Consider the following 25,662-nt stretch of genomic DNA (forward strand, 5'->3'; position numbering starts at 1 on the left):
TATAAAAATCTTCTATCAATAATAAATGCTTAATAACAAATACCTAGGACGAGAATAACATTATATTGATTTATAATTGGTTTGAATCAAATTATACTGTTAGATTTATATCGATTTTGTTTTCTTTAATTTAATATTGTATAGCAGAAAACTTATCAATATTGTTAATAATAAATAAATTTAAATGGATAGTACATAATTTCATAACTCACATTCAAATGCGGCAAGGAAGTCGCGCGCTATTTCGCGATGAGCGGCTTCATCTCGGGAACTAAGATCCAAGCGGGAGCGCCCCGACCTCGGCTATTACCCGCAAGGTCTTCGGATCACCAGTCGATTTAACCAACATCCCCACCAATCGCCGTGACACTTCTTAAACGAGGATAATTTGCTATTATTTGTAAATTGGCGTACCGCGACGTCCGCTGCGGCCTGTCCGCTTCGCAGTCGTTCGGGAGCACGGGACCCTCCTGGCTTCCCGCTGCCACCGAGTCACGACGTGTAATCCCTAAATAAATAATCGTCACATCACCGCCAACCTCAGCCGCCGATCCAAGCGCCAGTCGATAAGATATAGCCCGCGTACAAACACTTAAACTTTGTAATGAAAATGTGAAAACTCGCGAACGAGATATGTCGAAATCTTTGGATGATATACCTAAGAAGTACGCGGAGGAGGAGTCAAACATGGAGGAGGACAGTGAAGAACCAGAAGGATGCTACCGAAGAATGATTGTTTGGTTGCGGATCAATCCGAATCTCATAATGTTGAAAGTGACTTTATTTGTGATGTACGGGGCAACGGCGTCTCTCTTGCCTTATTTGACAATACACATGCAGAGTATAGGTCTAACTGTGCCAGAAATTTCTTTTGTGTATTTAGCATTACCATTTACTACATTTTTAAGTCCACCTATAACAGGTAAGTTTGACATATGGCGAAATATTTAAATTAAAAAAAAAGCATTATAATATGTACTGGTTTTAGGTTTTCTAGTCGATCGCTTCGGAGAGTACAAACCAGTAGTAATTACAGCCCTCATACTGAACGCAGCTTTTCACCATTCGCTGCTTTTGATTCCACATCAAGAGACTCCAGGAGTGATGCCGTCAGCTTACGTTATGCGACATCCTATTAAAAGGAGCGTTGAGGTATTTCAGATTAAAAACTAATTTAACTACAAAAAAGGAATCATGTCTTCGTAAGTAGTTACGAACTTAACTCTTGTCCTCAGAATTTGAGCAAATGGATCTCATCCGGTCTTAACGGATTAAACAGTTTTGTCACAGTGCTCTGTGACATGGTTAAGAGAATAAAGCTAAATTTATGCATATTAATGCCTATGAAGTCAACGCTTGATTCGAATTAAAGTGTAACCAACCACCTTTACGCTTACTTTCAAATGTTTTTATTTAATATTGGAGTAACTCAACTTAATGCAAATGACTTACAAATCGATTAGCTTTATATTAAAGTTGTTCAATAATATATTAAGCTTTCGATGGAGTTTAACTGCGATGCAGTTTGTATTGTTCTTTATTTGTTTAGATTTGGTGGAGTCCATGTCCTAGTAGAGAATGTCCTGATGAGGATGAACAAGTGGACTTCGTTCTTGACAGATGTGTTGACCACTGCATGTTATCAAGACCTACTGAGAGACCATCCAGTGATCCAGCTGATGATAAAGACGATCTCGATTTTCATATTTCACACAAGATTCATCCACCGAATCTTTCCAACACCAGGTTCAAAAAAATAATAATTATTAAATTGCTTACGTCAGTTTACATTAGATTTAAATCGCTTTAATAGTCATGTAAATAGTCGGAAACGATTATTCAAACACAATTAATGTACACTAAGCCTTCCTCAGAGCCTACGAATTAGCTATAATGATAACATGCATGTTCACCTGTAGACTAGTGGAAAGTGGTTTATAATGGACTGTTACTAATTATTCGTTAACTTTATAGCTTATGACAACAATGATCAGATTTAAAGTTAAATTACCAGTAGTACCAGGTTTAAAATCTACCTTTTAAAGGCTTTAATCTAAGGATGTTATGTCATACTTTACAGTTTCCTTAATATTACTGATGATGACGAAGATTATAATGATGCAGCATTCTTTTTGATAGAAGTACACGACGATTTAGGCGAACCAAAAGAACAGCTTGGAATCGAAATGGAAAGGGTTTGTAAAATGTTTAATGTCAAGATTTTTAAAGCCTCTCGATAACATTTAATAACATTAATTGCTTTACGTTTTTTGTTTTAGGACGACAATGATACAGTAACAGATTTCAGATCAAGGTTTGGCGAGAAACTTCTCCTTGCTCAAGGAGTAAATATTACCGCGCTTGATAAGGAAGATTTGAGATGTGGCGGTCTCGTGATGCTGCACAATATGACCAAACTTTCGCAACAGCGTCTCGAAACATTATCGGCTGACTGCATGGTGCAAAAATGTGACTTTAGGTAACTATAAGTTTATTTCAATGCTTATTTTAAAACTTATAAATAAAAGTTTTATTACCCTGTACTTGATGACTTTTAGGAAAGGTGGCCCGGATATATGTCCCCCAGATTACAAGGAGAGCGATGATAAAACATTTTACATTTACTTCTTTCTACGTTTCATGGGAACTATTATGTTATCAGCCGGGGTAACGATTATGGATCCAATAGCCTTAACGATGATTCAAAAATATGGTGGTGATTTTGGCCGAGAGAGATTGTTTTCAAGTATTGGGATGGCAATTTTCTCCCCTATAACTGGCATGCTCATAGATATGAGAAGTAAACAAGTCGGTAAGTAGCATTTTGTAATCGTTATCTCCAATGTCAATACGCAGTTAATGAATGTTTGCACCTTGTTACAGGCTACACGGACTATTCAGCAGCTTTCTATACTTATGACGTATTGTTGTTGATATCAGCCATCACCGTCGCTGTGATGCCCCTCGGAGCGAAGTTGCCAGCTGATAATTTGCTACACGATTTAGTGAACATAATTAAAATGCCCCACATAATTATATTCATATTTTTCCTTTTCGCTCTTGGAAATTTTTGGGGATTCATTGAATCGTATCTCTTTTTATATTTAAAGGAACTCGGAGCACCCAACTTTTTACTCGGTAAGAGTCTACTCAACGTAAGAAATTACTATCAATAAATCAAATAAACACTTAGCTATTATAGGAGAGATTCAACATTTTCTTCCGAAATTGCAGTTATGTTGGGTCAATTGAAAGATTTCAATCAAATCATAGGATATTCGTAACATCTATTTTTTTATAATATATTACAATGTTGAATGTTAAAAATATATATAATATCCAGCTCATGGGAGTAATAATAAAATCTTGATACACAGGTATAACGGTGACTGTGGGCACTTTGAGCAGTATTCCCTTCCTGTATGGAGCTGACGCCATCACCTCCCGCATCGGCCACGTCAACGTCATCATCGTGGCCTTCTTCTCCCACGCAGCCAGACTAGTTGGTTATTCGTTTATAGAGTAAGTATGTGTTAACAGAGTAATTACAGGCACAGGGAACATAACAACTTAGAACCCATGACGACCACTTTAACATTTCAAGAAATGACTTTAAAATTACAATTGTTTTAGTTAGTTGTCTTGTATCTTCAATCTTACTATCAAGTGACCTTTTCATTCACATGTCCTTCTCATATATACTATAAATTACTTCGTTCAAGATATCATTACCCCTGGTATGCAAGTCGACCTTACATTTATCAATTGAAGATGCGATTATAATATTATGGTAATCGGCGGGTAGGGAAGTTTCACAACAATGTTGAAAGATATATCTACTATAACAGATAACGAACGTAAATATATGCTTTATTTTTAGCATCATCTAGGGCGTACTCTAGGAATATTTACATGAATCACAATTTGTTCTGAACTCAACAATTAATGACATAACAATAGTCTGCTTATCTGATAAGGGTTGACGATGTGTATTATTCAATTGTAATAACAGTGATTGAATGATTATACTGGAAGATACTGTAAGGAATACGCAATTAGCTGTTGTCAGGAATGCAAAGATTGTATATGTTTCGCGGCATCAAAGACTGATGTTACAGAACATATTAGCAGAGACATTTACGAACGTGCCGCTCATCGATTGAATACGGCCGGAAAGAGTTCAGACGTAGAACCATCGATATTTAGGTACGTGCTTTTAGAAGCACTATTCGTAATAGCTGTCACAAAAAAATAAAAACTAATAACATAATAATCATTGACATTTATTTGTTTATTATTGAATTAATTTACGTTGTTGGTTTATAAGTTTAATATTTTTAAACTACAACTTAATCGAAGAAAAGATTCCGACGAATTGAGAGCCTCCTACTTTTTAAAGTCGGTTAGTAACAAAAATATAACATTATTATAATGCCTATAGTACTTAAAAAGAGTCACAAGTCACAATCTAGTTTTAAAACTATTAAAAAAAAATTTTAAGTGACACAACTTGCCAAAGTTTCGAAATATCTATTCCAATTAAACCGGCAAGCAAACCACAGTTGTTAATAAAAAGTATATATAATATGATTACATGCATGTAACAAGTAGGTACCTACTTTTTTATGGCATTGGTAGGCGGAAATGGGCCTCTTGATGGTAAGTGGTCATCACTGCCGATGGACATCAGCGCCTTATGAAATTTTATCCACTGCTTATATAACCAATGTGCTACCGATGTCCCTTGTGCCTATCGTTACACTGGCTAACTTTTACTTCAACTCGGAACATAACATGTTTGTGGTACCGTCGTTACTTCTGATTTTCCATAACAAAAGTGCTTTAGCTACTTACATTGGGATCAGAGTAATGTATGTGGTGTTGTCCAATATTTATTTATTTATTATTATAAAATTACAAACTGTTGCTGCTTGACGGTAAAATATATGATGAGTGGGTGGTATCTACCCAGACGGGCTTGCACAAGGCTTATATAAACCTACATTCTCTATATATACACCGTAATCAGTAATTTTATGGATTTTTTGACAAATTAAATTCATAATATTATGATGTAGATTTAGCGTGTTACGTCACTCGAGTGGAGTGCGATCATTTGTTCAATAGCGATAAAAGGTAGCCTATGTTTATCTCCATGACTCCTGCATATGTCATTTCAATGGAATCGAGGCGTTGAGTTGTCAAGATATACAAATAAACTCGCTCTACTGTGCTGTGCCTCGTGGAATAAATAACCCGCGTTAGATTATACATGTTTGTGACATATAAATTGCTATATTGGTTGTCGAGTAAAGTTAATGCTCCGCTCTATAGGAACATAGCGTGAAGTTACAAAGCGTATCATTTTTATAATCCCTAATAAAGGACTATCTAAAGCAAAATAATTGTCCAAATAGGACTGACAGTTACTTCGGTAGAGATCAGAAAATTTCGTGAATAAATACAAATCAATTCTATGAAGTCAATATTGTATATAAATATTTCCGTGTTTTGTCTGTAATTTTGAAACACAGCTCGTCATAACGTCTGTTTCAATTATAGAATTTACTTCGTTGAGGAATATTACGCGACGGTAAAGCATTGTCAAGTTTATGAGCAAAATGATCGAATGTGGGTGTTATATCCAATCCCACTGCGTGTTCATCGCTCGCTGAAAATTTTGTTATCGTTCTATGAATTTTATTTTTGCGACAAAGTTAACAAGCAAGTAAATCATCTGGAATGATGAGTATTTTATTATGGAAATTGTATATAATAAGTAATTTGCAATTTTCTTATTATTAATGTCTCGGAACTCTCGCAATTTCGATCGATATAATTTCTGACACCATCAATGAGTCCTTAGCTGGTCGAGTTTGTCACTACGATAAAGAAGTATGAACTTAAAATAAATTATAGGTATATTTATTTTCATTTTATTATATATAAAAGGTATTAAAAAAATCTTTACCACCCACCATCCAATTCTAAGGCCAATTACAGGAATGTCTTTTGCAATGTAAGTTAGTGCTTTACGACCATTATAAATTATAATAATTATTATATATAGGTTTAATGCGAACCAAAAACTTCAATACAAAATGAAAATTACTGTTTTCATATACTACCACATTTATGATAGTCAATGCAAATTACCAGAAGATCAGAAGAGAAGCTACCCATACTGGTGTGATAGTGTGCAATATTTCATTATCTATGACCTTAGCATTATCGTATGTCACCCCTTATTGATACCAAGAGTAAATAATCATCATTGTTACTAATCGTATTATTGATTTTGATTGTACGATATGTTTTATTGCGTCGTTTATTGGTTAGTTTATAATGCTATAGTTCCTGAGCTGCCTGGTTCAAATCTCAGCCTAGGCCAACAAAGTTATTGGAGATTTTTGATAATAATTTTTCAGTAGCAGCTCGGAGTTCGAAAGTTAGTTAATTTTGTATCTCCAAATCCTCCGGTTATTTGCCTAAACCTTCACTAGTCATATCGGATTACGAAATTGAGGAATGTAGACTTCATCTACATAACTACAATGTCTTTTATCTTCTAGAATGGAAAAATAAATATTTTTATTACTATTTATAAATCAAGAGAAAAACCATTTTAAGTCACATTGCATTTTGTATTAATTGTGCATTTTAAAATAATAGTTTTTTTCGATGATCAACCAAATGAGAAGGTAATCAGTTTCTCTATATTCACTACTGTGTTTTTTTTTAGAAATTCCTGGTGGTGTTTTCCTTTTGAAGCGATGGAGTCACTGTCCGTCCATTTGATGTGGGTCGCCGCCGCTACGTACTGCGCGATGTTGGCACCCAAAAGCTTGTTAGCCACATTGATAGGTGTCCTCGGAATGGCACATTTTAGCTTGGGTTAGTTTGTATTATTACTTGTATTTGACTAAGGTCTCATTTTAACTCTTTTTCGGTAAATTAATTCATTAAGCAAATCCTATAAAGTATAAAACTAGGTACTATCTTAGGTCGAGGAAGCGGCAGTTTTGGAGGAGGTCTATTGATTGCTTCTTTGGGGACCAGAGAAGCGTTCCGTTACATGGGACTTATAGCATTCCTGGGTGGAGTTCTATATGGTCTTCTGCACTATTTCTGGCTTAGAAAAATCAACATGAAGACTATTCATGACGTCTCTGATCCAGATACTGGCAAGTTTTGATCGGTTGTGTTATAAAATAATCGTCTTACGATATGATATAAACTATAACTATATTAATAAATAAAATTTATTCATTTATATTATATTTGGATCCACTTTAATCTAGCTTATAATCCGTATATAAATATATCACTACTTTAGTTGGCCATTTAGATTTATATGGACATCAGTTAATGTCCGTGCTTAAAGAAAAAATGATCGTCTTTATTTAATGTTAAAGCAAATATATAAAGCAAGTAATCCTAATCGGAGAATAGCAATTAAGAATATTAATCTTCACAGAAAGTGGTGAAGGAGACAAATTGAATGGCGAACCTCTACGCAAAGATGCTGGTACTATGGTATCTTTGGAGAGACTCCATATAATTACTCGCTTCAACCCACTAGGTTCCCTACATTCATTATCCAGAGGCTCTAGAGCAAGGGTGAGTTAAAAAATGATATGATTTTTGTCTTTATATTTTATTAAAACAATTTTTCTTATATACATATCTCGTTATTTGTAAGCACAAGCTCTCTATCGGTATAGGTTGTAGATAGTGTTAGTTTTATATAAAATATTATTATCGCTTAGCAAAATAGTTCTCAGCTCGACTTTCATTTTGTTTGTTATTTTTCACAGCTTTCACAAGGTGATATAAACGAATTGTGCCGTAGCCGTAGCGGCAGTAACAGCCAGAGACGCTGTAGCAATATTGAAATATCTCCCAAAACGCCACAAGGTTCCTCGTCTAAAGTTGATCTCTTGAGATCTGCGTTGGAGATCAACCATCACCAAGGCAGAGGGCATATATCCAACCCTGTCCTGTCCAGTCAGAATAGACCTACGCACCAATATAAGGTATTTTGTTTATTTTTTAAATTTTATTATGCATTAGCATTTTCTTGGCAAATCTAATAGAAATTATATTTAATTTAGAAATCAGTTCTCAAAGCTATTTGTCATTACCTCTTATGGCTTAGCAGATTTTAAAGTTTAAATATATATATGAAAGCTGCCTTTCAAATTCGAGCACTCTAGCAAGGGCTTAGGTCGAGGCCAGGCCATATTAATATAGGATCTAGTTTCAAGGATAGCTTACTAACTACAAGGGCAATATAAGACTTCAGGGCCTGCTATTTACTAAATATATAAATAATGTGCTTAATAGATTTTCGAGTAAAACGCATATTTAAATTTACAGTAGTGCAATTTTCTAATACATTTCGTATCTCACTCGTAAATTGTACCAACTTACGGTGCACCCTATACATTTTATAATTATTACAGTCAATGTTACATATCATATTCTAACATTTCATGTTCGTGTCCTGCGGTGAGTTCCGAGTTTCATCTTGCAGAATACCTCTACAGATTTGATTCATTACATTCCTAAGTATACGATACCCTATCTAAGATCATCTGTTTATTCAAATCATCTTGCCAATCAGATTTATTATCAGAAATATATTATGTAGCCTCAAAATATATTTAGAGAAAAATAATCTATACGCAATATAGCATTTTTAGAGTTTTCAATATTTTAAAATACAACATTCGTAACTAAACAGTCTTTAGTAAGCAAATAGTACGTAAAATTCAAATACGAATTTGTGATTCTTCTATTTGACTAAGTTATCTTGTCACGGCTTAATGAAAATTTATAGTTTTAATTACAAAATGATAACATATTCAAAATACACTCAGGAGTATATAAATAAGGATTAAATATTCTGTATCAATTAGGAAGTACGACTTTTTACATCAAAACATTACTATTTGAAGGTTTTAGGTTTATTTTAGGTTTGGTCGAGATTTGGTGGAACTGACATTATTTTAAACATTGATTTCTCTGAGTTGAATATTGTTGTCCAGTTAATAGGCACATATACATACAAAACAAGTGAGAGATTAAAATAATGCTACAATCAAGAAAACATCGGCATCCTTTTTAAGACTCGCATTGCTTATAAATTATGAAATAACCTTATAAATATGAGCGATAGTCACGTATTTGCCTTTTATATGTTGTCTAGATGTTACAGCAATCTGTTCAACACATATACATTTTATTAGCTAGCAAACAGCGCGCCCAAGCTAACCCAACGCAACAACATATCCCAACCCGCGCTCTCCGAGTACGACCGCCGGAGGGACTCCATACCCGAGGAAGCGGAAGAGGACCGCCTCGCATCGACACCCAAGCCCGCGAAGACAAAGAGTGACCACATACCACCCCCGCCCACTTACGACGAAGCTACGAGAGAAAAACGGAAAAGTTGGCACTCTGACGATAGCACGCCGACATAGTCACAACGAAGGAGTCTTAATGCAAATTTTTAATTAGATATTTTAAATACGTAAATATAACATTTTTATTAGTCACTATTTTCGTTTTATATCGATGTGTTAATTTTTGAAGATCATTTTAATAGAATTTGTAGGATAACCAAAACATTCGTAATAATTTGTTTAACAAAAACAATTGTCATTCTATGGTTGAGACTTGAGAACTTGTCCCCGGCCATTGCTTGAGCACATCGCAATGGCCTAGAACGTTCTCTGTGCTCGTTTTTTTGTTATATTCTATTAAGACCATAAAAAGTACTAGGTTTTTCTTGTTGACTCTTCTTTTTTATGTTTTAAATGTTAAGCTTTTTTACATATTTTAATCGAATGAATTATATGTATAAAGTCTAGCAACAATTGTCGTCCGATGATAATATATGAAGACTATTATAATATTATACTGTCTAAATCATGTGGATAGTGTTAATGTTTTTATTGCAATTCTAATTATAACATATATATATTTTAAATTTCATTCATAAGCATAAGCTTATGAATGAAATATAGTTTATTAATTGTTGCTTTATTTGATGATTGATTATTATTATTATATTTTTGGAATAAAGGTGAAAAAATAAATTCCAATCCGGCTCCTTTCATACACACAATCATAAGTCGAAAAACCATAATTATATTTACGTAGTTTAGTTTTATTTTTAAATTAAATTAAATTATTTTCTGTGTATTTGATGTTGAAATTTTCACATAAATTTTTGGATACGTTTTTGTAATATTTTAATGGAATTCCATAGTAACAATACATTCCATTATTTTTAGTCTTTTTAGTGTGGATTAACGACTTAACCACAAACCAAAATATTATTTAGACAAATGTTAAAAATCATCTAATAATTATAATATATAAATAATCACGAAAGGCTGACGCATATATTTACTTTTATACAAATAATATCAACATGTAACTTTTGAAATTATTATTATACTTAAGTACGTAACAAAACCTTAAATTTAACCATATTTTAAAATGTTTAAGAATTGTTTTTGCATTAAATAGGTTTTATATCTCGTTCGATTTTTGTGTCTCATTTTGTATTTAACAACCTTTAATCTTTAAACTCGAGGGTAGTGCCAACATAATAAATAATAATCATAATAATATGTATGAGTTTATTTTATGTGTATTTGTATAATATGTATATATGTGAACATATTACATACATTATATGTACAGCTTAAAAAATGTTTCTCAGACACAAATTGTACAACAATTAAAAAAACACATAGATTGTTCGAGATGATCTTAACATTAAGTTAAAACTTGACTTCCAAATAATATTTAACGTACTCATTCCTTAAAGGACGGCAACGTATGGGCAAGCCTTCCGGGTTTGTAGGCGATCCTCCTGTTCGTTTACCACCTATGCTTTTAATACGTATTATGAATTTCCTTCATATATCCATTTATTGGTGAAAATAACCGGCAAACGGTTGCTGTGTATATAATACTAAAACTTAAAATTACACTTCGTCCTTCATTTCCTTGTTAAATCTATAAATACATGTGATCATAATTAATTTAGAAATCAAATATAATATGATAAAAAACATTCGTCTCTCTGACTTCAAAGATTTTCAAGTAAAAAAAAAAGCATATTGCATTAGATATTTGCCATAATAGGCAAAATACTTAAGGCAATCAAATTATAAAGCGATTGTTTAGCCAGCAGAGCGAATTAAAATATTAATTTGGAGATGATTGAAGAGCGTTGTGATGGTGGAATTCAAATGAACCAGAACTATGTCCCTCGTTACAAGTAAGTTACTTTTAACATTATTAAATGCATTAAATGTTAATTACACAATTTCTTTGAATTCATATATGTAATTTGTTTTGGATTTTTTTTTTTTGTTTTTAGTCATCGTCAGGGCAATTCTTTTGGTCTGTTCGCAGGAAGTAAGCTCGATTGATATTGTTCTTGTCTGCGGCTGCGTATGCCTTTTCTAGAGTTTCAACAGGTGGGTCTCGTTCTCTGGTCAATATCCATGCATTTCCTACAAGAGACATACTATTGATCAATTTATTTCCCGTGACATTAAAAAAAATTAATAGATTTTTAAAATAACTTAACCTGAATAATGTTTGAAAAGAAAATATCTTGATGATAATACATTTACGGATACTCGTCTTTTGATATTGTTACTATATACCTACGTACAGTGAACAAAGAACACAAACTATATAAAAGTATATCGACTTCATACATACTCGTATGAAATACGCCAAATTCGTAGCAACTCCACACCAGCGCAAAGTTGTCGTAGTCCGTGTCAACGACCCAGTAGGGTGCGGCCATGTTGATGGGTAGTGATGGGAACCGGACGGAGAGCTTGCCTTCGTCGGACCGGCTCACTTGCATCGCTTCCCCTTCTATCTCAGACTTCATGCCAGTGCTGGTGACAGAAAAATATATTGTTTGAAATATTTATAGGTCATTTTCAAATAACACTTGTGAAAAATCGATAATCCAAGTAAAACTTCAAGTATCTTAACTTTCATGACTATATTATTAAATCCTTAGTATAGAAATAATATTAGTTTAGTCTAAGGAATACCAAAATCGGTTAACAAAATTCCAATAGGCTAATATATCAGCTTTATAAAAAGAAAAAGTGACATAAAGTATGGTAATATATATTAGATGAATTACTTACAAAGAACTTATCTGTTTATTGACGACGCTTATAACACCATTGTCTTTTTGATCATAATTGGCAGTAATACATTTGCCTCCGAACTCGAATACTGCGAAGTATTTCTCAACTTCGTACCATTTACCTAAATACTGAAATCAATAAAATTTGAAATGTTAAAAAACAAAATATTTATTATAAAAAGATTTGCTGTTATCCCGACTTATATTTCGAACACAATAAGTAAAGAATATATATTATCACATCATTAAAAAGGGGTATAAACGAAGAACGAACGAAGAAGAGAATGAAGTTCAGGAAATAAACGTAAATAAAAAGTTAAGAACTTACTCGATTAGCATTAAAATCACCCATAACGGCTACATCTGGACAGGATCCAGGGAACACCATCTGCGCACTGCATACTTGCAATGACAACCCGCATAGGAAAATAGCGATCGCTCTCAATACAGACATCTACAAGAGAAGGAAGAACTATTATTTTTAGAGATTATTATAATTTTTTAATTAATGTTCGTTAAGCTGATGGCAATTTTTCTATTCTTTAATAAAAAATATATATATATAATTACAAAATAATAAAGTCTCAAGATATTTTGTTTGCAATGGAAATATTATAGATTTTCATTGTTTAACTTTTGTCAAAGGTTGGCATTCATCGTAATGCTTAAAATACGCCTAACAGACTAAAATGACTAGTAATCATAGATGCAAAAATAGGTATTCGACAAAGAACAAATGATTTATAATGTTAAATTCGAAATAGAGGTTAATAATACGAAACTTAAAAGGTTCTTGTAAAAGCTACTACGATTGTTATAAAACTTTCATACTGTGATAATTTAGAGTTTGTATGAAATTAACGTCGTTACCTTTCGGACTACGAAATTTTTGGTTTATTTGGCACGGATTAGTATTTTAAATCAAATATAAAATTTAGTATTACTCGCAGCATATTTGAATGAAGTTTTTAACTTAATATATATATAAGTCAAAGTCAAAGTCAAAAATCTTTATTCAATATAGAAGTGTTTGCACTTGCTTATTGATTGTCAAAAATCTACCACCGGTTCGGAATTTAGCACCTCGGACCTGAGAAGAACCGGCGAAAGAAACTCAGCGGGATATATTTTTTTTAATTTTTTTTAACCATTTTCCATGTAGGTACAATGATAAGTATATTTTAGTTGTTTGAAACAGCCTGGAGGCGATCATTTCATTCCCAAGGTGTGCAGTCAACTAAAAAGTCATTAGTGTTGTAATATCCTTTAGCACACAAACGCTCTTTAACGACTCTTTTGAATTTTATAATTGAATAATTTTGAACGTTTTCTGGGATCCTGTTGTAAAAACGTATACATTGCCCCAAAAAAGAGTTACTAACCCTGTGTAATCGGGTACTTGGAGTAACAAGTTTATTCTTGTTCCTAGTGTTAATAGAATGTACGTCACAATTTCTGGGAAAATCATTTATGTTTTTGCGTACATACATAACATTATCAAAAACAAATTGAGAAGCGACAGTCATTATTTTAAATTTCTTTAAATTTACCTCTTAACGAATCTTTTGGGACCAGGTTATAAATTGCACGAATAGCCCTCTTCTGCAGTACAAAAATAGTATTAATGTCAGCTGCATTACCCCAGAGTAGGATGCCATACGACATTATACTATGCAAATAACTGAAGTACACAAGGCGTGCCGTATCCACATCAGTCAAAAGTCTAATTTTTTTTACCGCATAGGCTGCAGAGCTAAGTCTATTCGCCAATTTATTTATATGGGGGCCCCATTGGAGCTTAGAGTCTATTGTCATACCAAGGAACTCTGTAGATTCTAAAACATCTAATGCTTCCCCGTTTAAACGTACACTCGTTTTGACACATCTTACATTGGGAGTAGTGAATTTAATACATTTAGTCTTTTTACTATTTAACATTAAATTATTAACACTAAACCAATTTACTATTTCAGAGAGAGTATTGTTCACATCGTCATATATTGAAAGACGTCTTTTTATTTTAAAAATTAAAGAAGTATCATCAGCAAACAATACTATCTCGTTTATCACCTAGGAGATGTGGCAGGTCATTTATATAAACAAGGAAGAGAAATGGTCCAAGAATTGATCCTTGAGGGACCCCCACAGTAACTGGAGACCCGGGAGATCTCTTTCCATTTACATCAACCCTCTGAATGCGATTGCTCAGATACGAAATCAGAAGACTGAGTGCAGTGTCCCTAATTCCATAATGACGTAGCTTCCTGACCAAAGTTTCGTGTTGCACACAATCAAAGGCCTTAGATAAATCACAAAATATCCCTAAGGCATCCTGTGACTCCTCCCAGGCCCTGTAAATATTTTTAACGAGCTCAACACCAGCGTCAGTTGTCGAGCGACCCCTTGTAAATCCAAATTGTTTCTTGTGTAGCAACTTGTTATTGTTAAAATGTACTAGCATTTGATTTAGTAATAACTTTTCAAAGATCTTGCTAAGAGTTGGTAGTACAGAGATGGGCCTATAGTTGTTGGGGTCTGATGTACTACCTGATTTAAATATTGGTAATACTCTACTATGTTTCATGAGGTCAGGAAACACGCCACTAAGGACACATTTATTAAATATAGTGACAAGGTAGGGTGCGATTACATCAATTATTGAATTGACTACCTTGACAGAGATCCCCCACAGATCGGCCGTTTTCTTAATATCTAGTGATCTGAAGGAACTTATTACATCACTTACACTTACTGTATTAAATTTAAAGCTAATATTACATTCTTCCACATGGTTTTTTAATAATGATTCAGCAACGGTAGGAGAGGAATTTAATGAGTTAGTTGTCGATAATGGAATGTCAGCAAAAAAATTTTCAAAAACAGTTGCAACATCCCGATCTGAGGAAAATAAATTGTTGTCAATAGATAAGCTAAAGTCGGAGATGTTATTTTTGACTCTTCCAGTTTCACAATTAATAATTTTCCATGTCATTTTAATTTTATCAGGTGCCTCAATAATTTTTTTTTTTATATGCAATGATTTAGCTGTATGACATACACGTTTGAATAGTTTAGAGTAGGCACTAACATAACTGATAAATGAAAAAGACCGGTTGTATGATCTTTCACTATAAAGTTCATACAACCTCTGCCTACTCTTGTGAATTCCGACAGTCGCCCAATCATTAAATTTAAGAAAATTCCTTGAATAGACTGTCTTGGAAGTAAATATGGCATTAAATTCTGTTTTAATTAATTTAAAAAAAATGTTATAAAGCTCATTAGAATTATCATTTAATTGTAAATATGAGAGCTTTGCCATGATATTACTTCTGAACTTCTCAATTCGATACAAATTGATTGGAACAAATGTCTGTTTTAAATCCTTAGCATTATTATTTATTTGCGAATTAAATGAAGCCAACTGTCCACAATTATCAGAACTTAACATATTTATAATACATTTATGATTAGGTACACAGTTGGTAAATATGTTGTCAATACATGTTCCAGTGGATTCAGTGATTCTAGTTGGCTCTAAGAATAAGTTAATGAGGTTATATGAATATAATAATGATCTGAATCTAATACTTGTGCTACAGTTTTCTAATAAATTTATGTTGAAGTCACCACAAATAAAAATATATTTACTTGATCCAGATAATTTCAATAATGCACTTTCCAATATTTTCTCAAATGCTTCATATAACCCGCTAGGAGGTCTGTATACGCATACAACAATGACATGCTCAAGCTCTGCACAGGCTATTTCAATAGTCTGCTCAATAGAAAGGCTCACAACATCCTTACGTTCTTTAAATTTTAGATTTTTGTTAATAAGTATTAATGAGCCACCACGTATAGCTTTTTTTCTATTGAACATACTAGCCATCTGGTGACCACTAAAGTTAAACATAAACTGATAATTTACAAGCCAATGTTCTGTTATACATAAAATATCAATGGCATTACTGCTTATGAATAACTCAATTTCTAAATCTTTTCCTGTCATTCCTTGAATGTTTTGGTACACCAGGTTTACAAGTTTACTATTATTATTGTTTTGATTATTTCTAATTTTAAGATTTAGGAATTTATCCAAGGTTAAATTACTATTAGGTAAATTAATATTAGTATTAATAATACTTGAGCCAGAGACTACCTCTTTTGTCTTAAAATTCAATTTAAATTACTTTTATCAGTGTTAATATAAATTAAATTGTTATTTTTATTATGCATATGATCCTTGGTAACATTAGGCATAAAATAATTATTGATATTGTAAGCTATTAGGTTACCAATTTGTCTTTTCGATTTTATTGGTAGGTACATAGTACCCTCTGTCAACTTAAACTTATATATATATATATATATATTATATTATATTATATATGTATATATATATATATATATATATATATATATATACATATATAATATAATATACTATTGTTTATCATCATAATTTATTCCAAATCATCTATGAATTTGCAATTATATCATATTAATATAAAATCAGAAGACTCTATGAGCTTTTCCAGGTTGATAAATTACTATTCGGCCTTTGTACGAAAAACGAACGTACGGGCGTCATATTTTAAACTGGTTTCAGATACGAGTACATTAACAAGTATATGCTAACAGAAATAAAGGTTTTGCGTATTTTTAAATTCAATGTTATTAAGTCATCAGCCACAAGTTACTGGCATTGACGAATTAAATTAAATAAAAGCTCTATAAAAACGACAGAGTAATAATACATGATTTTGTTTTGTTTTGTTATATGGTTATACATACATATTTTGTCGTCTGTCTATCTACATCTACATTTTTTTTTTTCGTGCTTGACAAGGCTGTCATATTCTAACTTACATAACAACAAAATAGCATAAGCCTTCACGAAAATACACGATTGATCAAATAGTCTGGGGTAGATTTAATACCTTACTCCCTTTGGCCAAGAGAATACGCCGCCCCAGTTCTAGTAACCTTTCAAATCGCATGATAGTCATGATGCGAATTTCACATGTTTGCCACAAGGCGTCACGGGTGTTTCTACAAGAGCCAATAACGAATATCACGAAGTGAATGTTTTACATTAACGCCAACGCGATGTGATCGCTATCTTATGTTATATCTTTTATTTATAAGCTTATCAAAGGCGTATCGAAGTCGTTCAATTGATACCCATGACATTTTATTAATAAACAGGATATAAGCATATGAATGTAAGTGATGGGTATTCTGTGTGTTTTGTTATACCTATAAGTTAAATATACTCATTACGAGACTAGACGACCGTACGAAATACACATTCTTATTAAAAAAATAAACGATTTTCCGCACGTTCACTTATTCGCCCCTGAACGTATGTCGTTTCTATATAAATATTAAACATTAAGTAGGTAAGTATGTACAGACAAGTACCTATTATTAGTTTTACATGTTCGTAGAAGTGGTCGAGAACTAGAAAAAGTTAAAAACAAAAAATGTGGTTTGACCATTTTTTCTTAATGGATAATTCCATTATGATGTTATGGAAATATACAGTCAATAACAAAGGGTAATAATAAAATTCAATAATAAAAAATAAATTAAACGTGCATATATAGATATCAGATGAATCAAAGAATAAAGTAGGCAACGCTAGAAAAACATCAAAAAACTAATTGAATATAGAGTATTTAGTTAATTGATGTCGAAATACAATATTAAGTTTTGCAATGAAAACAAGGAAAAAAAGGGTTTTTAAATCAGCTCTGAGCCTTAACGCTGCTTAATAATATCGTTTAATACAGTATAATATTTAAACATTTTAACATGATAAAAGATAAGAGAGCGTATATAAAGACGACCGATTCCCGTTAATACTTAATATATTTATAAAGTATCTACTTTTAAAAGAGCTTATGTCTAAATTAAGTCTCAATTTAAAAATGAAAAAAAATATATCTGATATGAAATTTTTAGAGTTCAGTTCAGTTTTAAAAGTGGCATTATATATTATTTACGTTACACTATATATACATATAAGTAAAAAAAAATGATTTTATGCTCTTCTATGCTTTATGCACCTTTTCATTAACTAAGTGACGATAAGAGAAAAAATATGTATGTTCTACTTTTATTAAAGTATGTAGAAACTTGCTTTATTATTGAGTACGTTTACTTTAAATAACAAAGGATTGTTGAAAATGTTTTTCTTAGTGGATTTACCTTACAATGCTAAGGGCCGTTATTGTGTGCAAATGATGTTCCCGTTTTGAAATCTTAGGCATATCTTGTTAGACTTATTTGTATGTTTATTTGTTTTATACTTATGTAAACACTTAAATACATTATGTTACGACCAAACATTAAACTTATTGATAGTAAAATTAACTTTTCAGGATAGTTTCTTTAATAGTTTTTTAATAAGGTGATGTTTTATATTTATAATTATGTTTTGGTTGGATGTGTATGGGTAACATGGGTTTTATAAAAAAATATATTTGAATATGTAAATTGATAACGTTTGTTTATGTTAAGGTTATTTATGTTATTTGTGCTTAAATAAATAAAAAAATATTGAAAATAAAGGTTGTTACATCGAGCTGTGAATTTTGACATACATAAACAAAATTTAATGAATCATAAATAAAAACTCAACAAAAACAACGGGGACATATTATAAATTATATATATTATTACAATTATATGTATAATATTCTCCGGGTTTAGTCAATAAATTGATTCTACATATAAAGTTAATATACGTCATTTCCTTGAAAGAAGTCTTGGTAACAACACTTTTAACTACGTCAATTTGACGTTTCGCGTTCTTAGCGATGTCATTTCTAATACATGTACTTAGCCTAGGTCAGGAGGCTGTACGGTACTTTGAACGGTAATCTTGGGCATGTAAAGTATTTTAAATACAAGTATCAAGAATAAGCGAATATTCTATTTTATTTGAATGACATGGTTTAATTATATTTTGAATAATCAGTAAAGTATGTTATATTATTTTATTATATTGTTATATTTTTTGTTGTGAATTCAAATCCATCGTCAAGGCCATACTTTTTATGCCCACAACAGTTAGCGTATCAAACAAAATATTGCAATATTTTATGTTAGGATATTATTTTACTTAAAGCTTCAAAAAAAGTATGATAATTATGTCTCTGTAACCTTTAGTATAGCCAAACAAAAAAATAAGATGGTAGTGCTTTTAGAATATTATTTATTATTTATACAAAATTGTTCATAATCAATGTTGACTTAAAAAATCCAAAGCAAATACGTATGTACATGCACTTACAATCATAAGTAACATTATTGGGCTAAATATTTTATTAATACGCTAATATTTTTGGAAAAAGGTAAAAACTTAAACGATAAAGCAGAATGTCACAAATGGAGATATTTACGAATCACGTAGAAAACATTTTTAATTAAAAACTATAAAACATTTATTTACGTTAAAAACATTTAAGTACAGAAGATGTTGTTTATTTTATACTCACATAATAACCTTTTAACTTGTTCCAATAAGATCAAAATAATTAATAAAAGCCGGTATTTCATACGCTTAATCCCATAACTTGTTCGAACGTCCGGGGCGTCGGCATTATATGTGAAGTATACCGTTCACTTGATGTACTTCTTCTTGTCCTATAATTGATTACTAGTAGTTTGTTGTGGCTTCGTTTATATAAATAAAGCCTATACACCAATAAGACTTATTTTAACATGAAGTTATAACAAAATTGAATTAACTATTAATTAAGTTCGAAACTAGTTGTCCATTTTTTCATATCAAATTTTCTTTATAATGGCTATGCAATAAATTCCAACTCTATTAGATCATAAAAAGCCAGTTAATATTATGATTTAATTATTTTTTTTACGAATGTGTATATTTTTTCTTCCTTTGTTATCTGTCTGAATTATATAGGGATTTGTAGAATATGTTTGAATCGAGAGGTTGGTAATTACGTTCAGTCTATATTAATGTATAAATATATTTTAGCAATGAATCTTGTATTAATTTTATAGAACATCCTCAGAAACTTGAAATAAGTTAAGGCTATTAAAATTTTAATTGCAGTAATTTTGTAGGAAAGAGCCTTTAATTAATATCCAGTGGATATACTTTCTTACTTTAGAAAATACACATATTAAGCTGCTTTTTGCAAAATTGCAGTTCTGGAAGTAGTCAAGATATAACAATCCATTGATATGAAAGCCAAAAATTAAAATTTAAATGCACGTATCACTCACTGTCATCTATTCTGGCATTTTTCTGATAAAATTACGGTTTTTTTCTATGATATATTTGAAATATCTCGTAATATCTCCATAACTACGATTCCAAATCATAAAGTGTAAGCATAAAATCAGGGATGTTATGGATATGAAATTTCGTGTGTATGAATTTATCGGATATATGAATAATATTTTACCGGTTTCTACTACGGTTACAGATACGAAATTATTTCGGAGTATCCGATTGTTTCGGATGATTTCAGTTAGGAATAAAATTAAATCATTTAGAAATTGTAAAAGAGAAAGTTACAACTTAACAATTTTACTTAATTAAGTACTCTGAATTGATATCAAATATAATCATAGAAAAAAATCCTTACACTTCAATTAAGTACTCTCGTTATGTATAACACTATGCAAAGACAAAATTGTAGTAAATATAATTGTATAATTTTTTATTTCGGATAGGCGATTATTTTGGTTACGATTACGGAGCTACGAAACATTCCTGATTTAAATGGCCAATGAAGTGTTTTATAAGCGTTTCTATGAATATATATAGATATATGTATTGATACGGATTAATATTTGGTGACATAAACATTAAATTAACTATTACATAATATTTATTTTTTCCTTTTTTTTTCTAGTATCTGTTGTAGTTTTGGCTTCAAAAGCGAATGGATCAACAATAAATTATCCGACTACGATGTCGTGATTTACTAATATAATGAACATACGACATATTTCAGCATCATCATCCCTATAGTTCGACCTAAACCATTAACTATATTAATATGAATTTTATTTTACTGAGAAAAGTTCCGTAAACAACAAAATTTACTGTTATAGATACTGTTTATAATATTAATATGATGTAGTTTGTGTACAAATAGGACTAATTCAACCTTTGGTATTGTTATAAATTACCCGTAATTATTGAAATTGTTTATCTGATGCTCAATTTATAACACTCAGCTGCAATCAACATAATTTATCATAATCTAAATTATTTTTATATAAACTCTACGCTATTTTCGGCTTCGTCCTCGTTTAAAAGCAATAAACATTTAACTTTTTGTACATTACACATAATGACTTAGAGTTCTTTGGACCCTCGCCTTTTTCTTTAGGATGCAAAATATAATTTAATATCTGACTTATTAGTGTGTACAAACATACTTATTCTTTAGTGTTAAAAATAAGTAATAATAATATATTAGCGTAAATTTAATCTATGATAGTTTAATAGAACCCTTAAGTCAACATTTAAATTTTGCTCTAGAATTTTTTTTTTCTTATATTAAAAACCAGTGCCAATAAGTAACTAACATGTTTGTGTGTGGCATCGTAGCTCCGAAATGAATGATCAGATTTAACTTTTATTTTGGACTTACATTATGCTGCATGTATAGTTGTGTCAAAGATTCTATGAGAGATAATTTTAAAATAAAAAATAATAATAAAAAATTGCTTTACACAATACTCCCCACGATCGTGCAGGGGCTCGAGAAGAAGCATGACGGCATATGAGTCCTACCCCTAACGTACACAACTATTGGTACTTTGTGTATGGATAAACGTTTGCAAAATTTCCTTAAAGTTTCTTAAGATAGATACTAAGCATTTATAACACAGGAAAATCTCAGAGGTGTTCCTTTTGATTTGAATCTATCACTTTCGATCTTAAGATCCGTACGTTCTAGTCACTTGACCATCTTAGTTAATTATACATATTTGACGGTTAGTCGCTCATAGTACAAGCACTTTTTTGTAACTATAATTGCTTGTTTCAAGGTTTGCAAAATCATTTTGTCTAATAATATGATTAAATAAGAATGTCCATACAAGAGCACGATGATTTTCTTATAAAATGAGATAAACTTATAAAAATAATTGTACTTTATATTTTGTTTTCAAAGAAATACCTAGTTATGTATATTCTGTAACTAAACGTTTAAAATTAATGTATGTTTTATTGAACTTGTAAATTTAATTTTGTTGAATAAATATTTACGGTCATACGAATCACGTCACATATAAAATCAAGGCCGTCAAAATTATTCACCGCATACGTTATCAAATATTTGATATTATCGGATTCCATTATAAAAAGTTTTGAAAACGATACATCTGTCCCGTAGGATTTGAAGTTTAAACAACAAAAAAAAATAATATGATATCAATTTAATATAAATTGAACAAAAATAGGAAAATAAACTTTATAATATAGATATAACGAACAATTAAGAAAATCGTAACTACATAGTCACTGTTTTTATTATTAACTTATGTAGTTTAACTGTTTTTGAATTATATACCTTATAACATAATAAATAAGGAAATGTAAATAAAATTGTCAGAATAATAAAATAGAAAACTAATAATTATTATAACTCACCTTCAAAACAATTATCTTTAAACTCGTCTATAGATCAACACTTGTATTTAAACATAAAAACGTCTGTTAGTGCGATCCACCTTCTGGTCAAGCGTCGACTGCACTGGCGCGCATAAAACCTACGAGATAAATATAATAATGATTAGAGAATACTACCATTTTTTTTTCAATCTACTGTATAATCCGAAGATGATCGTAGTATAGATATTAATTTTGTAAACGTATCGTATCGTATAGATCGCATTTGGTGAAATATTTATATATATATTATATTATAATACCCCGAGAGAAAAAATATATTGATAGGTACTTAATATTATTTGTCGATCAATTTAATCAAAATCTTAATTATTTATTTATTAAAGATACTGTATGATGGGTTTAATGTTTTTTTTTTATATAGGAAGTTTCTTATTTTATGCAAGATTGTACGAACAAGTTTTTAGGGTTACGTGTATTCAATAAAATAAAACTCTATATTTTTAAAATCATTCAAAAGATTATGTAATCTACTTAAATTAAGTAGATTTTGACTTTAATAGTATTATAATATTAGAGATAATGTAACCATACCCATAGAGATAGGTAATTCCGACAAAGTTAAGGTAATACATAAATAATAAACGAAATATTTAAATTAAATATGAATAATTTCCTTATGATAATGATTTATTCAGGCAACCAGGGTCCTACATTATGACGTGACGTAGTCTGAAAGCGGCAACAAATATATACATAACTATACAAACCTAAATATATAATAATATCTAATATTTATAACAAATCAGAATCCGAAAGGGATAAAATATATTAAAAATATGCTCTATTTACTTCTACTGGTTTTGTTAATTTGGAAAAGGAATAATTAATTGAAGAAAGAAAAGAAAATCATAATTAAGATATAGGTAGGTACTTTATTCAAATAGGTTCTTAGAAGCAATTGTAATTTAACAAGACTAGTTAACATGAAAACAAACCAGAGGTTCAGAATTTAAATTCTATCAAGGTGAACCAGTATGAAATTTAGTGCTTAATTCTCATTCCAAATAATATAATTACAGTATGTTATTTATACACAGTACTTTTATATTTTTTTGTATTAACAATGCCAACTTAGTTACAAAATTTCTACGTTTAAGTTACTACGCTTTAATACATTAAGTTATTGCTTTAATAAAATCTGCATACTATTTAGTTTTTTATTAACAGCGCCATCTATACAGCAACATTTAAACTAAAGCTAAAACCGAGCTGTTATACTGGAACTTGTGTAAGGAATTCTGATTTGTCACTTAACCTAAAGAGGGCAGCACTAAGTTATATATAATTCAAAATAAAAAAGAAGAATACATATTAATAAATTTATTATAATTGTAAAATATTAACTTGAATTAAAAAAAGTCGATGAAAAAAAAATCTTAAAAAATATATTTAATTGTAAACGAAGATTTGAACTTAGTACTTTAAACTAAATATAAGAAGGCTATTTTCGTCATATACTTCGACTGGGAGCGTGGCGTCTCCTGTAATCCGGCTACTCGGAGGTCGGGGCCGGAGGATGGTTTGAGGTCGGGAGTCCTGGCGGTGTGTGGCCCATGTTGACTGGACGTCCACACTAAGCCCGGTATTAATATGGACCCCTTGGAGGAATCCGAGGGGTGCAGGTTCACTAAGGAGGGGCGAACCGGGCCAGAGGGGAAACCCAGCAGCCAAAAGTCCCCGTATCGGGCAGTAGTGGGATAGCGGCCGGGAGTGGGCGCTCATCGACAGCCCGACCAATACAACCAGACCCGTCTCTTTTTGTTGAAATTTTATGTGCATAATATGTACATATCTAATCTATTTATTTTACTTGAACTAACCTCATGTATTAACAAATTTTTGAAATTATATTTTAGTACTGTAAATTAAATGTTAGAAAAAAATATATAAATAGGTATATTAATTTCGAGTTGTATATAAGATAAGGTATTGAAATATAAGAAGTCTGAACTACACTGTTAGTCCATTGAAATGTTAGCATTTTAGGGCCAAACTGAACATTTCCCAGAGAACGTGATGTTATTTGTGGGACATGTGGCGGGGGGGGGGGTCAATATAACCTTAACCCCAAGTTTGTGGGGTTGACGGCCTTGTCCCCGACCGCCATCTTGAAAATGAGGTGGAAACATATTTTTAACTATATCTCTGAAACTATTAACTGTACCGAAAATTTTTAAAGACATAATTTATATCAAATCGTTGTGGCTACAGTTACATCTATATGACTTTTTACCAAAAATTTAAAATTTAAGAAGTTATAACCAAAAAAGTGAGAAAATTTGCTCAAAAATTTTCTTTTTTGCTTAATAACTTTTTTACTGTTCATTTTAGCACAAAATTAGCTCAAGACGAATTTATAGTAAAATATTTTCAAACATTTTTTTTAAATTTCTACAATTTTACTTAATCATTCCTTAACATTAGGTTTCTCTGCATCTTATAATTCATTTTCATATTTTGAAGATTCCTGTGCATTTCGTCCTCTTCGTAATATTTTACCTCTTGCCTTTTCGCAATTTGTTTTTTACAATGCAGATTTCAACAGCAACACAATTGATGGGAACAGTACTTTCCATGCGATGGAAGGTCTTCAACAAACTCAAAAAATTTCTTTGTTTCATTTAGTAATATAACCGCCTATTTATTAACAGAAAATAATTTGAACCTAACAAACTAAAATGGCAAGTCACTTTATTATAAGTTTTTTTTTAAATACCTGAAGTAGCTCAAATATTTACGTCACCGATATCCGTTTTAGCGTTATTAAAAA

The 25,662-nt window shown here is 31.2% G+C and overlaps 2 protein-coding genes across 3 annotated transcripts; one reads left to right on the plus strand and one right to left on the minus strand.

Moving 5' to 3' along the window:
* Nucleotides 1-357: 357 nt before the first annotated feature.
* Nucleotides 358-9,923, plus strand: LOC125063956. 2 transcript variants are annotated; one of them, XM_047670813.1, is made up of 13 exons: nt 358-922; nt 989-1,152; nt 1,550-1,746; nt 2,081-2,195; nt 2,280-2,479; nt 2,559-2,812; nt 2,884-3,138; nt 3,378-3,522; nt 6,743-6,894; nt 7,005-7,184; nt 7,478-7,620; nt 7,818-8,036; nt 9,256-9,335. In XM_047670813.1, exons 1-13 carry the CDS (start codon nt 634-636, stop codon nt 9,274-9,276), a joined length of 2,334 nt encoding a protein of 777 aa, XP_047526769.1. In that variant the 5' UTR covers nt 358-633; the 3' UTR covers nt 9,277-9,335. The 2 variants fall into 2 exon arrangements, with proteins under 2 accessions (XP_047526769.1, XP_047526690.1); XM_047670734.1 differs by having other exon boundaries at nt 359-922; nt 9,252-9,923.
* A 662-nt stretch (nt 9,924-10,585) lies between these two features.
* LOC125068011 (apolipoprotein D-like) lies at nt 10,586-22,961 on the minus strand. The gene is made up of 5 exons (XM_047676961.1): nt 22,851-22,961; nt 12,528-12,653; nt 12,198-12,328; nt 11,752-11,936; nt 10,586-11,537 (listed from the first exon to the last, which is right to left on the minus strand). The coding sequence occupies exons 2-5, from the start codon at nt 12,651-12,653 to the stop codon at nt 11,398-11,400; spliced, it is 582 nt and encodes a 193-aa protein (XP_047532917.1). The 5' UTR covers nt 22,851-22,961; the 3' UTR covers nt 10,586-11,397.
* Nucleotides 22,962-25,662: the final 2,701 nt, after the last annotated feature.

Source organism: Vanessa atalanta, chromosome 1 (assembly GCF_905147765.1).
Source record: "Vanessa atalanta chromosome 1, ilVanAtal1.2, whole genome shotgun sequence".
Lineage (NCBI taxonomy): Eukaryota > Metazoa > Arthropoda > Insecta > Lepidoptera > Nymphalidae > Vanessa > Vanessa atalanta.